This window comes from Eurypyga helias, unplaced genomic scaffold (assembly GCF_000690775.1).
Source record: "Eurypyga helias isolate BGI_N326 unplaced genomic scaffold, ASM69077v1 scaffold50595, whole genome shotgun sequence".
In the NCBI taxonomy this organism is placed as follows: domain Eukaryota; kingdom Metazoa; phylum Chordata; class Aves; order Eurypygiformes; family Eurypygidae; genus Eurypyga; species Eurypyga helias.
Window position 1 is genome coordinate 1,620 of NW_010250470.1, and position 14,469 is coordinate 16,088.

The 14,469-nt window shown below is 48.1% G+C and overlaps 1 protein-coding gene across 1 annotated transcript; it reads right to left on the minus strand.

Moving 5' to 3' along the window:
- Nucleotides 1-533: 533 nt before the first annotated feature.
- LOC104502755 (transmembrane protein 110-like) lies at nt 534-9,766 on the minus strand (the record flags this gene model as incomplete). Its single annotated transcript, XM_010151672.1, has 4 exons — nt 534-647; nt 7,071-7,187; nt 8,437-8,520; nt 9,654-9,766. Coding segments are annotated over 4 exons (428 nt in total), but the record flags the coding sequence as incomplete, so codon positions are not given.
- Nucleotides 9,767-14,469: the final 4,703 nt, after the last annotated feature.

The following is a 14,469-nucleotide window of genomic DNA, read 5'->3' on the forward strand; positions in this document are numbered from 1 at the left end:
AAGGCAGTTTTATGTCAAATATTTATTGCATTCCTTATAAAACAGTAAAAAGCATCAGATCCACTGAGAATCTTCCCAGTTCAAGGCATTTAAATACATATATTGCAAAACAATTCTTTTGACTATGGTGCATATAGAAGTGTCACAGTTCAGACGGTACAGTTTTTTTTTTTCTTTTTATATATAAAAAAAAAAGGCAGACAATCTTTTGATTTCAATCTCTAGCCCTGACAGAAAGTTACATCCAGCTGGCCAGCCAGGGGAAGCACATATCCATACCCCTAACCTCAACGTGCCTGCGTGTGTACAGATTAGGGTCAGACAGGCAAAGCAGATACTGCTCAAGGCTGTACAGGGTGCACAGATACCACCCCAAAGAAACAACTGGAGAAGGATCAGTCGATATGAGGCAGGCAAAAGGATCTCTGCAAATCCTTAGCGATCAACTAGCATTCCCCACCCTGCTCTTCCTCAGCCAGCCCAATGATCACAGTGCTTCTTCCCTTCCCGCCACCTCCCTTGTTTCAGTGTTGTCAGATGACCACTTGATAACTGGGCTGCTTCATCTTCTGGTTCCTTCCCTGGAGTCCTGAAATATCCTGGTCGCTTTCAGACTGATCAAAATCCATCTCTGGAGAGAGTAACACCTAGAAAGGAGAACAGATGGAGTAAGTTCTCTGCTCTTCTTGATACTGTATGCTAAAGGGGTCAGGCACTCCTAGAGCTGTCTAATCCTCTCTGGCAGAGGGGTAAGATCAAGGTCATCTTGACCATCTCTCCAACAACAACCAGACAGATTTGGGCACAGACACCAAAATGATCTGGTGTCCCAACCATCCACCTTGAAAGCAGAACAGGCAGCTAAAAGCTGTGTTCACCATGGGACAGGACTGAGATATGCATGTTCAGGCCAGGCTGCAGCCTCAGGGGAGATGTACAAAAACTAGGCCACACATTTTTGTAAACAGCTGTACCAAATGCAGACCTTTTCCCCGGTCACCAGCTGCTTGCTCTCTCCAGAGCTCAGCCAGGAGAACAAGGACAGCGACTTCAGCCATGGCCAGAAGGCTCAGAGCGGGGTCCTGGCCTGGTAGCATCTTATTTCTTCCTGGCTCAGCCTGAACTGTGTGAGCTGAAATAGAGCCCTGACACCTCTCACTGGTACCTCTCTGGGTAAGGAATCCCACAGGTTTGCTGCGTGATCCAAAGGCTGCCCATTGCCCCCAGAACAACTACGCTCCCAGTAGCTAACTTCAGACCAACAGGCTGGTTTGAGCTAACTGGCTGCCACCGGCCTGGAGCATTTGCATGACGCAGATGGAGCCACGCATGGGGCATCCTCCAGCCACACCATCTGGAAGAGGAAAAAGGCTGGATTTTACTTGGGCTATGGCTGCACTGACTGCAGAAGAGCTGAAACCCAATGCCAGCCAGCAGGTTGAATGGGCGAGCACTTTGCAGGGGGAATATTCGTGGCCTGACAGATTGTTTGCTCAACCCCATCCTACCTCCTTCTTACCATCTCAAACACCCAGCTTTGGGCAATAGAAGCCCTACTGTCATTACCCCTGACAGTAGCTACCTCTAAGCGCAGCTGAAGTGCAGTCAACCCTTGCGCCACAGCTTGTGTCATGCCCAGCAGTGCTCCAGGTCTGCCAAATCATGGGATTTCTGGTAAACACCAGCCACCCACATCAGTAGCCTGGCCAGGTCCTTGGCAGCTCAGCCCCCAACTCTTCAGAGGGACACAAGCCTAACAGCCCCGTCAAGAGCCTCCAGTTTTATTTCCCTAGATGCCAGCAGACCTTTCCCATCACAGAAGCCACATGGCACCATTAGCTCATTGCTGATGACAAGGGGCAGGTACCACAACCATCCCCACAAACACAGCTTCCTCCACTGGGACAGTGCAGACCTCCCGCCAGAGCCTCAGACCTACCTGACCCCACTGTGCTCCAAAAACTGAACCAGTGCCCTCTGAAACCTCCCTGTGCCTCACAGCAGCCTTCCAGGCGAAAGGCACAAGCCAAGGGATGGCAGACGGGCTTTCAGTTTAACCCACAGAGTGTCCCCAGCAGCTTGGCCAGTCCTGGAGCTTGGGCAAAACCAGGAGGCTAGGAGAATTAGTCTTATCCATGACTATTTCCAGGCACAGTTGTGAATTGACATGCCCTTCACTAGTTAGGCAGCACCACAGGGCCAGTCACCATAGCAACAAAACGACTAAACAGGAAAAACAAACTCCAGTGAGCCAACGACTTCAAGGGAGCAGAAGGGCCGCAGGGGAAGATTTCCTCCCCACCTTCACACGCACCCCAACCCCTCCATCTGATGTTGTTATCTTCACAGCAGCACGTCAGACACTAAGGACAGCACTAGATCAGATTAAGCTCCCTTCCTGACCCCCCCATTGGTCTTGAGGAATTGTATTTTGGTTCAAGACATGCACTGGAAAGTTTCCATTTCTTCCAAGTGAAGATTTCCTCTGTTTATCATATTAATATTGTGAAGCTGCTGAATGGGTAATTAGTCACACACAGCATTATAAACTCACTGAACTCTGACAGGCTGCAACAGGCTAGTTTTGGGGCCTAATGAACTGGTGATTTTGGTGGGTTTCAGCTGCAAACTCAAACCCCACGGCAGCCAAGCGTGCATGATGGAGCAGGCACGAAGCACTGTGCATCCAGACCCATTCAGGCTGTCACCTGCCCACTGTCCAGCTCATACAAAGCTGCTCAAGCCAACAGTCCCCCAGGAATCTTTCCACAATTCCCTGGGGAGATTCACCATGAGACGGCACCTCATCGCTGTGACAGTCGTGGGACGTACCCTCACATACAGTTTTCAAGCCAATCTCCAGTTTGGGAGTTTTCAGTGCAACTTGGACAAGGTGCTTCCCTTGCAGATGTGTCCAGGTCAGGATCACAGCGGGTTGGTGGCACAGCTGGGATCAGGTCACGGTTTCCCAGTCCCGGGACAATGTGCTACTGTCTCACTCAGCAGTCCTCGCATACTTCATGCATTCCTCCCCGCACCAGGAGGCCAGCAGCTTACAAAACAACGTGTCACGCTACCAAACCGGGGCTGCCCACGTGCTCGGCCAACCCCTCCTGCCTGGGGGAAGAACAGAACCCTCCTGCCTACTGGCTGGGTATCCCACCCAAGCAGACCCTTTAGATAACCAAGCCATCGTAGCAGCAGAGAGATATTGCACCGACAGAACCAGGACACAGGTTGTAGCACAAAGCAGCTCTGAGGACACTTCCCTGCTAGCCATGGCAAACTGTTTGTCTAAAGCTCCACCATCCTGGCGTAAAGGTAGGAATCATCCCACCACCCTCCTGCACCTGAGCTTAGAGAAACTCTGGAGTCCCCTTCCAGAGACATCCCCCCTTCTCCCTCCCCCCTTCATTTAGCATTCCCATAATGACCAGGCACCTCAGTTCACCTTAAGATATTTTAAAGTCAGCTCAGCTAATCAACCAGCAAATCAAACTCACTCTTGGAGTATTCTTCCCTACTTAAAAGCAAGCAGCATCGGTATTGGCATTCATCAGCATCTTCAGTCTAGGGATTTGCCAGAAGTCACAGCTCCCACGTAAGGAGTTGGCATAGGTGTTAACCCCACACTGACCAAAGGCAGGTCCCCATGTAGCGTATCAGCTTTCCTCCCAACCTTAAATTAACCTCTAGTTGCACTCCTAATGTTTCTCACAAGTACTACTGTTATTAGACCAAATTTTGATTTAAGGTCTCTGAAAATGTAAGTCTTCAGATAAGGAACAGAAATTCACTCACATCCCCTGGGAAAAAAAATCCAACCAACACAAAACAAGTTAAAAAAAGATCAAATAAAACATTATTAAAACTGACTTGTTTTCCTGAGTGGAGGAAACAAAGAAACCACTGATAAGATCTGAAGTTTATTGGCACTTGCAAGGGCAAAGGAAAAGAGACTGAGGTCAAGGGCAGGACACATGCAAAGCAGAAATAAGGGCCATGCAGCGAATGCATTTCCCCAGTGGGTTCAGAGTGGCACTCGAGAGATGTCTTTCCCTCTCAGGAGGGAGAAGGCAAAAAGCCCCCACAAGACTGCATCAAGATTTACCAAGGCAAGGCACAAGTCTGAAGCAACAGAAAGGTTTAAGACTGACTTGTGAGGAATGGTGAAATTCTTCCAGCCATGAATGAGTTTGCCCCTTTCAGGGTTTCAGTGTAAAGGAAGCTCAGCAGTTGCTCTATTACAAGCAAGAGCCCCTCGTCACATCTGCATCTCACCAGAAGAGCCTTAAAACCCACAAGAAGCTGCCAGTTCTTTGGTCGACACTGCAACCACATGACAGTAAGAGATACCAGAGGCAGGATTCCTGGTTGCCAGGTTTCTTCTTGCTACCCAGCTGGTCTACCAAGCCAAGGACAAAGCTGAGTTTTCCTGCTATCCTTACAGAAAATACTGAGCGTGGGTTTTTAACAGGTTAACTTCAGCCTCCTCTTTCCATTCTCCTTCCTCTCTCCCCCCTCCTTTTCCAAACACAAACTGCTAGTTCAAGTGAAAATAATGACACTCTGTACTGGCAAGATAGGCAGAGGGTTGAAATTCAAGAAGGCAGCATGATGGGGAGCTGTTGGCGCCTGCTGCTAGACAGCCCTGATGAACCCTGATAAACCACGGGAGACATCAGCCTCAGCCAGCTCTGCCCTGTACAGATGCTTCTCAGCCCCCCTTCCTTCCACCTCCACTGGGCCACAAGAAGGGAAGAAATTCCCCCACTTGAACAGGTTATTAGCACCAACAAGCCCAACAAACCCTAATTTTCTAGTTTTGAGCCTAAATTCCAACCAGTACAGCTGTAGAGCCCAGTCAGCCAACATGATCTTTAATTTATAGTCTGAAAAGTTGACACATGAAGCAGGAGCCCATGACTATACCTTGTGGCACAGCACCAAGAAGCAGAAATGGAAAAGCAGGTCACCCTTTTCTGTATTTCTTCATGATCTTCCTTCTCTGCCCAAACTATTTGGGTGGCCAGAGGCACAGGAATGTCTGAGCAGAAAGGAGGCAGTCCCAGTACAACTGGTACAAACCAGTCCCCTTGGCAGTTCCATTGCCATGATGGATCAGAGGGTTTTGGGATGGAGAGATGATCTGCACGTTAAAGATGTCTGCAAAAATTTGTCTGTGAAAAGGAGTTAAGTCCTTGGAAGATGGGAGAAGCCTCTGACAGCAAGAGTCGGACTGTGGGAGCTGTTTCTGTCACTTGAAACAACCTGTCCAGATTGAGCTACCAGAAAAGTCCTTCCTAGCTTCTGGAGATAACAGGTATTTTCCCTTCAGATTATCCAAAACTGAACTAGAGGTCACAAAACACCTCCCCCCGACTTCAGTAGAGAGGGGGAGAGGAGAGAGAGGGTCAGCTCCATTTCCACGGAGGAACATAACTGCAACACCATCTGTGTATCCAAAGCAGCCACCATCTATGGGACTGGATGCTACAAGTTTAAGTTCAAAAAGCTGGAAAGGAGGCTGGTGTCCCAACTAGAGGTGTCACCTCCTTATCCCTGCTTCTGAGCTGGTGTAAATTTTAATTACCTTAAACCTTCAGGAACACACCAGCACATCCAGTCAGTAAAGCAGATCTTTACCACCAGCTTTTGAGCAGACCTCCAACCTAGCTCTTCTAAGGAAGTACCACTCTTCAACATCAGCCACCACCAAGAAACCCGAACTGTGCCATAACCAGAGACAAGTTCATGACCAGAGTTACTCCACCTTCACATCCTAGATACGAGCACTCAGCTTCAGTGCATAGCCATCAGGACATACCAGTACTGCCCAGCTCAGGTCTCCCTTCCCTTCTCTCTCCAAAGCAATAAAGATTTCTGGAGGATGCCCTCACCACACACACCATTCAGGAAACTCCCTGGGGCAACAGTTTGCATGTTCCTAGTGACCTTGACAAGCTCCAACTGGTGATCTGGCGGCAGGGCCAGGAGGAGTGAGTCACTTGTCTCAACAGCTGCTCACATCTGCCTGCCCTTGCTTCCAGAAGGTGGATGCCTCCAACACCACATCCCCACGAGCAGCAGCCGCTTCCCCACTGTGCCCTCGAGCCACGGAAGCCATCGCTGCTGTGCGGACTGCGAACACACCATCACCGCCGTACGCGTTGCAGTGTCACCAGTAGTTGAGCATCCCATCCAGCAGCAAGAGAGCAGAGTTACCCTTTTATAAAAGAGCTCTCTGAAAACAAGAGCTATTTCTGTCCATGCTAAATCCCTCAGCAGAAGCTGCTCCAGGAGCCAGCCCATGACTACCAGAAGCTGTCTTATCTCAGCGAGTCTCACCAGTGAAGAGCAGAATATCAGCAGTTGTACACACAGCACTTTGAAACGGTCTGGGTGCCAGGGGAAAGAAGGGATTTCAACTCAGCAACTCAGATTGTGGTCTCTTCCCCAAAGCTGATGAGAAGCACACTGTGTCATTAGTAAGAACTAATGACTGGAGCACTTTCTCCCCCCATACCTTGTGTCAAGCTCAGACTAAACAAAATACATCTTCCTACAGCTAAGGGACCATCATCTGGCTGAAAAAGTACCAAATGCTGACAAAAACAGGATGACCAGCTAGGTCTTGTCCTCTAAAAGGATGTTCCCAATTACAGTAATGAAAGCAAGCTCTGAGTTAAAAATAGAAAAGTTGAAAGAGACAATGCAGAGGCACCCACCAGCTTCAGCCCACCACTCCAACAAGCCCACACAGGTTAGTGTAAAAGTTAGCTCATCCCTCACAAGACAGCGTTGTAATTTACGGCAGTATTTCAGCAACATTTTGTACGCTGTAATATTGCTCTTTATTAGACAGGGCCAGATCGTCCCAGAAAACATCCCTCTTGACCTCAGCTAGAAGCACGGAAAGTCAGTTTGACTTAGCAGGGTCATCAATCGTGTGCATGAACCGTCACTCTAGGTCTAGGCAATGTAATGCTACATCATATGATAGTGGTGAACCACACAGCATGCCACAAGCTTGCAGTTTCGTTTCAAACACAGGACGTCCTTGGTCTTACCTGAGATTCCTCAGTCTTCCTAGCCCAAGGAGTTTTTATGGATCCATTCATGTCCAGGGGGTCCTTCTGTTTATATTTCCTCATGATCAAGCAGTCCACAACCCAGAACATAATGGCCTTGGGGAAACAGAAGTTCGAATCATCACAGAATGGTTTGGGTGGAAAGGGACAGGGACACCTTCCGCTAGACCAGGTTGCTCCAAGCCTCATCCAGCCTGGCCTGGAAGCCTGCCAGGGATGGGGCATCCACAGCTTCACTGGGCAACCTGTCCCAGTGCCTCACTGCTGTCTTTGGGAAGAATTTCTTCCCGATATATAGATACCAGGTTTGATTAAATTACTTCGTATTTTGGTCTCTGCAATCACAGCTATTTCTTCTCCTTTTGGTTTCTGCAGATGCCCAACCTTGATCAACCTAATTTAATATCTAAATTAAACCTGCATCAAGTGTGCCCATGGGGGTTGGATGTGTCAAATTCCCTGAGATCCTTCCTCACATAAAGCCTATTTATTCATAGTTGTTGAAGACCCAGCAGGAAAAAAAGAAAACAAAAGACACCACAATAGGCTAATTTTCCACCTGGAAATAACCAGTGAATCAAGCTCCATCCCAGGTTCACCTGCTCCATCTGAATCAGTCACTGCTCAGTTCAGAACCAGTGCTCCCCTTCAAATAAATTACATGCAGCCTGGGGCAGGGAGTCAGGCTGGTAGCATGAGCAGGTAAACCTAATTTTTCCAGTGCTGCATTCATTACCATGCTCATGGTATAAAATGAAAAGAGTTTGAATCACTCTTGTCCCAGGGGGATGTTAACATTAACTCCTTATTCTAATTCCCCATCTTGGCAGGAACTAAGCAGCAGATCAAGGACAACCCAGAATCAGGAGAACTAGGAAAAAGATGTGCTTTCAAGAGGACTTACAAAATTAGTTTTGTGAAGATCAGTAGTTCTTGTTAACCTGAACACCTTGCCTTGCTGTAACACCATCTGAAATCTAGCCAAATGGCTATATTGGCAGGTTGCCAAAAGTCACCGCTGACAAGCCATCCTATAAGCACTTTGGGCTTTGAGGCATTCCCATGCCTGTAGTTTGCTGCCAGATGCAGCCCTCAGTTAACGAGCCCCAGCTTTCTTCAAAGAGCCAGCCAACCGGCAGCCTGGACAAGAGAGCAGAGACCATGGCAGGGCAGCCGTGACACTTCTGCATTTGTGACAACAGATGTCTTTGTTTCCACTCCCCTCCATACTGTCCCAGCCACTTCCATTACTCAAGGCTGCCCCAAGCCACTTCCCATACATGCTCCCTGTTGAGTGGGGACCATGATTTCCCACCCACCCCACGCTCCCAGAGGCACCACTTACATTGCCTATAAAAGGCACAACAAGCATGACCAGGACGAGCTCCACCTGGGGGTTTGGTATATAACTCAGGAGGATCTGCTGAAGCTGCAAAGGAGAAAGCATTTAGGAGCATTATTTGAGCAGCTCTGTCGAGATCTTTGCTTTAAACTTGTTGCCTTCTGACTACAGCAGTCTCCTACCTAACCCTAGGGCTCTGCAGCCTTTGCTTTAGCCCAGCTCTTAGGAATATCACATGGGCTATTCCCTTAGTCCAGCTGCCAAACACAGGATTTCGTACAGATCAAGAACTAAGTACTGCCAATCTTTCAGTTTAACTACCCAAGACAACTGGAGGGATTTCCTTGGCCTCCTGGAGCCTAGCTGCAAATTAAGGACACCAGCTATTCATGAGTAAACAGAGGAGGACAGCAGCATCTCCAGATCTAGCAGTGCGTGCCGCTGAACACCTGCATGTCCCAGTGTGCGCTGTAGGCTACTGGGTTGACAGACAAACCCTTAACAGGAACAGGAGGTAAGTGCTCCCAAATTGGTGTACAACACACATCAGCCTGAGAGATACTAGGCACTACATGTAAACGCACTCAATACTAGAACTGCCCGTTGTGCTGGTTTTAGTTGGGACAGAGTTAATTTTCTTCACAGTAGCTAGTATGAGGCTGTATTTTGGATTTGTGTGGAGACCCAGAATTGATCTTTATACCCAGGTATGTGGCCACAACTGCCACAGGGTCATTTTTTTCTATTGTTTAAATGAGAAACTCACGATCAAAACAATTACCATTGCATGAGCTACCATACAGAAGCAGCTGGGGGAGAAAGACAGCATAGTTCTTTCCGAATTAACACTTTAGAGTCTCCCTAGTTAGGCACGGGAAACACCAACATGAACTGCCTTGATGAGATAATGTAGAAATCCTCTGGCAGAACTGCACTATCTCAGCTGCCAGCCCAGCCCATTTTGTCCTTCCAAGGATGGAAAAGAAAATTAAAGCAGCATCTCATTCCACTAGCTTCTGACTAGCAAGAGAACGTACCAAAGCCAAACTGTTACAAAAGTAATGTTTCCCCAAACTTAAGTAACAGCTAATGATTACAGAGATGTCAACAAGTTGTAAGTATTAAAGATCTATGATGATATGGACCACTAATAAGGCAAAGCTGACAGAAAACAAGCCACAACAGCTGTGCCTAGAAAAAAATACAGCTCAGGAACTTACCTTTGTCCAACCAGGGATCAGCAGGACAAGGATAATCACAGTCTTCTCAAAAACCATGATCAGCAAGTAGAGGACGCACTGGCCAATCCAGGCAGCAGCTTGTGGAGGGTCACCTGGGAAAATAGCATTTTAGATCTGAGACAGAGGACAGGAGGAGACAACCTTGCAGAAAAGGTGCCTCGTGCTTGATACCTGAGCTGATGAGAGATACAGGGAAGTGATTCTATTCTGCAAGTTCTGCAGCAATCAGGAACAATCTTAAAATTAGTTGAGATAGTCTATCCGCAGTTGTAGGAGGACATGCCTGGGGTAGAAAGGTTTGGGTCCCTGCTAGGTCGACAAGTCATGACTCCATTGAAGATCAAAACATACCAAGATCTAAGCTCAAATCTTTCTAGTTAAAAAAAGTAAATCTGACTTGTATTAGAGAAAAGTCAGCAGACTTGCATCCCTTACTAGTTGCAGCTCATTGTGCATCTCTGCAAGCTCACATGCAGAAATAAGTGCAGAAAAGCAAAAATGCACCCTGCTTCCATTTGTGCGGACTCCATTTATCAGGGCAGATACTTGTCTTTTGTACTGCAGTTGTGCTTTTGAATTAAACCTGGCTATAAGACAGAAAGCTCTCCCTCACAAGACATGACCTACACCACTACCACCGCCAGCCTTTAGGTCTAGAAGCTAATTCTCTCTTTGTCTCTTTCTACTCCTTTTAGGGTTGATTCTAAAATGGAGAAGGCAATTAACCAGACCTCTAGTTAGTCTGAAGGGCAAGGAAGTAACAACTGCAGACACCAAAAAGCTCTACCTACCCAGCAGATGCTAACATTGCTTCATCTACCTCTGTCCTACTCACCATTCCACAAACCTGCCTCTGAAATCCACCACCTTCTTGACTTGCATCTCCTCCCCCACTGCCTGTCCTTCCTACATCAACAGCTTTGCTGGAGCAAAAGTCCTACAAGGCCATCAGGCGGCTTCTGTTAAAGGGGAGGGATACAGTTCTGGCTCTGCCTGAAGACCTGAAATTCTCTATGTTTATCCAGCAACCTCAGCACTCAGACACTCCTGGGCTCTCAGGGGTCAGCAGTATCAAGTGCTTAATGGAAAAGCCATTCCTGGTAACCGTAAGAAGGCTGGATCAAGTTTTATGAAAAAATACGCTCTCCTTCACTCTGGGGAAAGGATACACAGCCTCTGGGATACACATTTTCCCACTCCTTCAGCCACCAATGGACATTGCCAGCATCCTCCCCATGGTGTTGAGCTACTTTGAGCTGGATGGATACAGGCATTTGAGGGGAGGAAGTCCTCTTTGTGCAAGAGGGCAAGTATCCCATCTTCTCAAAGGACAGACCACTAAAATCCTTTGGATAAGGAAAGCTTGGAAACTCAGAAATCTCAGCATCTTACTCAGACAGTTCCTTACAAGCATGTGTTGCTTTAGGACAGTCATTTGGTTTGCCCCTTCTCTGGTACCCCTTTGTTAAGGTACCAGATATTTCATTTCACCTCAGCAAACCTAGAAAATTCTGTAGAGATGGGTCACTCCCCCCAACTTATAGACTCATAGAATGGTTTGGATTGGAAGGGACCTTAAAGATCATCTAGTTCCAACCCACCTGCCATGAGCAGGGACACCTTCCAACTTTTCTCCCACTCTTCCAGTAGACAGGAGTCTCAAAGTCCTGGAGCATTTTGACCAGAATAACAGTCTTGAAACCCCTTCTGAATTAAAGCTAATCCCAATAGCAATTCCCAAGAAAAGATACTGCTGGACTGACCCTCCTCTGTACAAGGACCAGTCAGTCTTCTGCCCACTTCTCCATAAAAAAACAATAAAAATCAATCATTAAAGACATCACCTGCAACTTGCTCCCTGCCAAACCTGACCCACCCAGTTACCAGCAACAGTCTGCAGATTTCTGGTCATAATTTTCAACACAACCAGCATAAATTTTCAGTCCTGATCAGGATTAATATTTTGCTGATGAAGTGAGTGAATGGCTGGTTACGTGATACTCACTGTCTGAGTGAGAGACAGGGGCTCTATCACCCCAGGTTTTAGAGTGATTCACTCAAAAAGAATCAATTCTAATTAAATATGAATGTTTCCAATGGGGTACTTACCAAGTAATAAGTACATTTGTACTGTTAACAACGATAATGGTGCTATATCTATTACACTTGCTTGCTTCAGCTCTTCACGAGCACCCTGCCAGCTGGTTATCATCTTCCCTGGCTCATCAGAAGACCTCAGGTCTGCAAAACTGAGCTACGCTATCCGGCTTAAGAAAGCCGCAGCATTTCCTCTCACCACTTGAATATAAAGATAACCCCTGGCAACACTTGTTTCCAGCATAATAGGGCCGGAATTTGGCATTGCATCTGTGTAAGATAACCCAACCCACTGTGAGATGCCGATGCTGTCGGATGGCAGCAGAGTGGGAGCTCTGCCCTGCTTTTCTCTGCGCAGTACTGTTGAGACGTATCAGGGGAAGGCAACACCAGCAGTTCGCAAAAGCACATTTATCCAAACCACTCTGCGAACCTCCAGCCAGAGAGATCAGCGGCGCACACTGGGATTTAGTAAGAGCTGGTGTCCAACCAAGCTCAGCTCCAAGGGGATCTGCTCCCCAGCAAGAGCAAAACGGGTTTGCATGTGTAGCTGTCCTTATTCTGTCACTTGCTAGCGACGTACCAAAACATCTGCCTCATTGCAAAGCTGCAGCTAAGAAGTAGAGGCATCCAGCTAGCGTCTCCATGCCTGAGACCTCGGAGCGATCACCTTGCATCCCAGCTTTCCAGCTGCTCAAGCCACGATCAAGGAGGAAGCAAAGGAGGGGAGAGAAGAACTGGGAGGCCGTGAGCAGAGAGAGGCTGCTGAGCTGCGAGGACAGCAAGCAGAGAGAGTGCCAGACCAGCAGGCAACCGCAGGGAGGGGCGGGAAGGAAGAGGGATCCAGGAAGGTTGTTATGTGCGAGTGCAACCAGCACAGCCCGCAGAGGATTTTGGAAAGCGCACGTCTGCTCCCTGGCAGGCAGCAGCTTACTGGGTGGTCTGCGGAGGAGATGGGAGCAGTGTTATAAGCAGCTGGCAATTAAAAGCCGGTGTCAGAGAGGCTTTGATCCTCCTGTAGCATGGACAGCCTCTCCCACTAGACTTGGGTGTCTAGTACAGGTTAAGTTCAGTGGAGTTTTTTTGCCCCATACCCAAAGACTGACCAATTCTCCTACAAACCCCAGGTTAACCATCACCCATCAGAGTTCCAATTACAAACAAAACAGGAAAACAAACAAATCCATAATTTCCTTCCTGCATTTGAACTCTTTCCCTTTTGCTCTAATGCTCTGTCCCTGCAGGGGAGGGGACGTGGCTAACAGCCACAGCACCCTGTGCGAGTCGGTTCTTCTGTGCTGCAGTCACGATGGCACTCGCTGGATGCTTCCCCCCCACTGCCTCAGCCTGCCCAAGAAGCAACAGCAATTTTCAGGTCTCTCCCAAATACCTGCTGCCCTCACATTCCTTTGGGGATGAATGGTAAGTGACCTCCTATCACCACAACCAGCCATGGTTCTTTGTTTTGTATCCTGTGCACCTGACAGCCCTAGCCTTCAATAAATCATCTTTATAGAGAGGTTTTGGCTAACCAGGCTGTTACACCCAGAAGAGACCACCTTGCCCATGTCTCCAAGGTTCACAGCTCCTTACCCAAAATTTCTTCCCTTCACTTTCAGTGAGCAAGAAAGACATCAAATTACTCCTGAGTTTTAACAGCTTTTGGAAAAGGAAAGCCTTTTCTCCCTTCGCTAGAGAACAATTTTTACTGAGCAACTGCAAGATCCCACCTGAGGAACCCCAATTCTCCAGCACCAGAGGTCTGCCCCTGTTAGGCCAGCTTCACCGGCTAAGTCTGCAGGGCACGTGCACGTGGTACCGCAAGCCCACGCTACCAAGTGGGACAGACCTGCACCACTTTCTACCCACCACATCCCACCTTGTCAGAGGTGCCTCCAATCCATCATGGAGCTTCTAGTGTTCTCATTTCTCACTCTGGTTCTTTCTACCTCACCTACAGAAGATGCTGTGAACTTCCTCCGCAGTGAGAGGGACAGCAGCACTTCTTACACATCCAGGACAGAGTGTAAGGGTATGGAAAGAGACCCACGGGCCTCCACAGAGGCCAGATTTGGCCATCTGCTGTCACCTTAAGCAGCTCTGAATTACTACCATTTTGCAACCTCTTCCTTCTCCACTTTCATTCGAGCTTTGTTTTCAGACTATGGGATGAGATGTTTCTGTACAGGAATCCACCCTGGAGCCCAGACTTAGACAGGACAATTTCCATTCCCTGACAGGAAGATCAGAGGGGGCCTCGCAGTTACTTGTTACTGTCACTTGGTCTCTCGAGGACAGGAGGCTGCTCAGTACCAAACTAACTCAGGACAAAGATGAAGTGAAACAGGAGCAAGGCCCACAGGGCAGCAAGGATGACTTCAGCTATAAACAGCCAGCAGCTTATTTCCTCTTCACCAAGGAGCTCAGCTGGCTGCTCCTTACCTCAGCAGGTTTGACGTCATCCAAGGACCACTGATCCACCTCAGCATGGTCATCATCCAAGTCTACCTCACCTAACTCTGGCTAACACCAGTGACATACAGGTCACCACCTCCTGGCACCTCAGGGAAGAGGGAGCCTTTGGTGTGGACCCTGGACAAGCCTGTAAGACAGACTGGTTACATCATCTCCTCCTTCCACAGTTAGGAAGCAAGGCTGGAAAACCTGAGCTGATCCCAGCTAACTACACACTTCATTT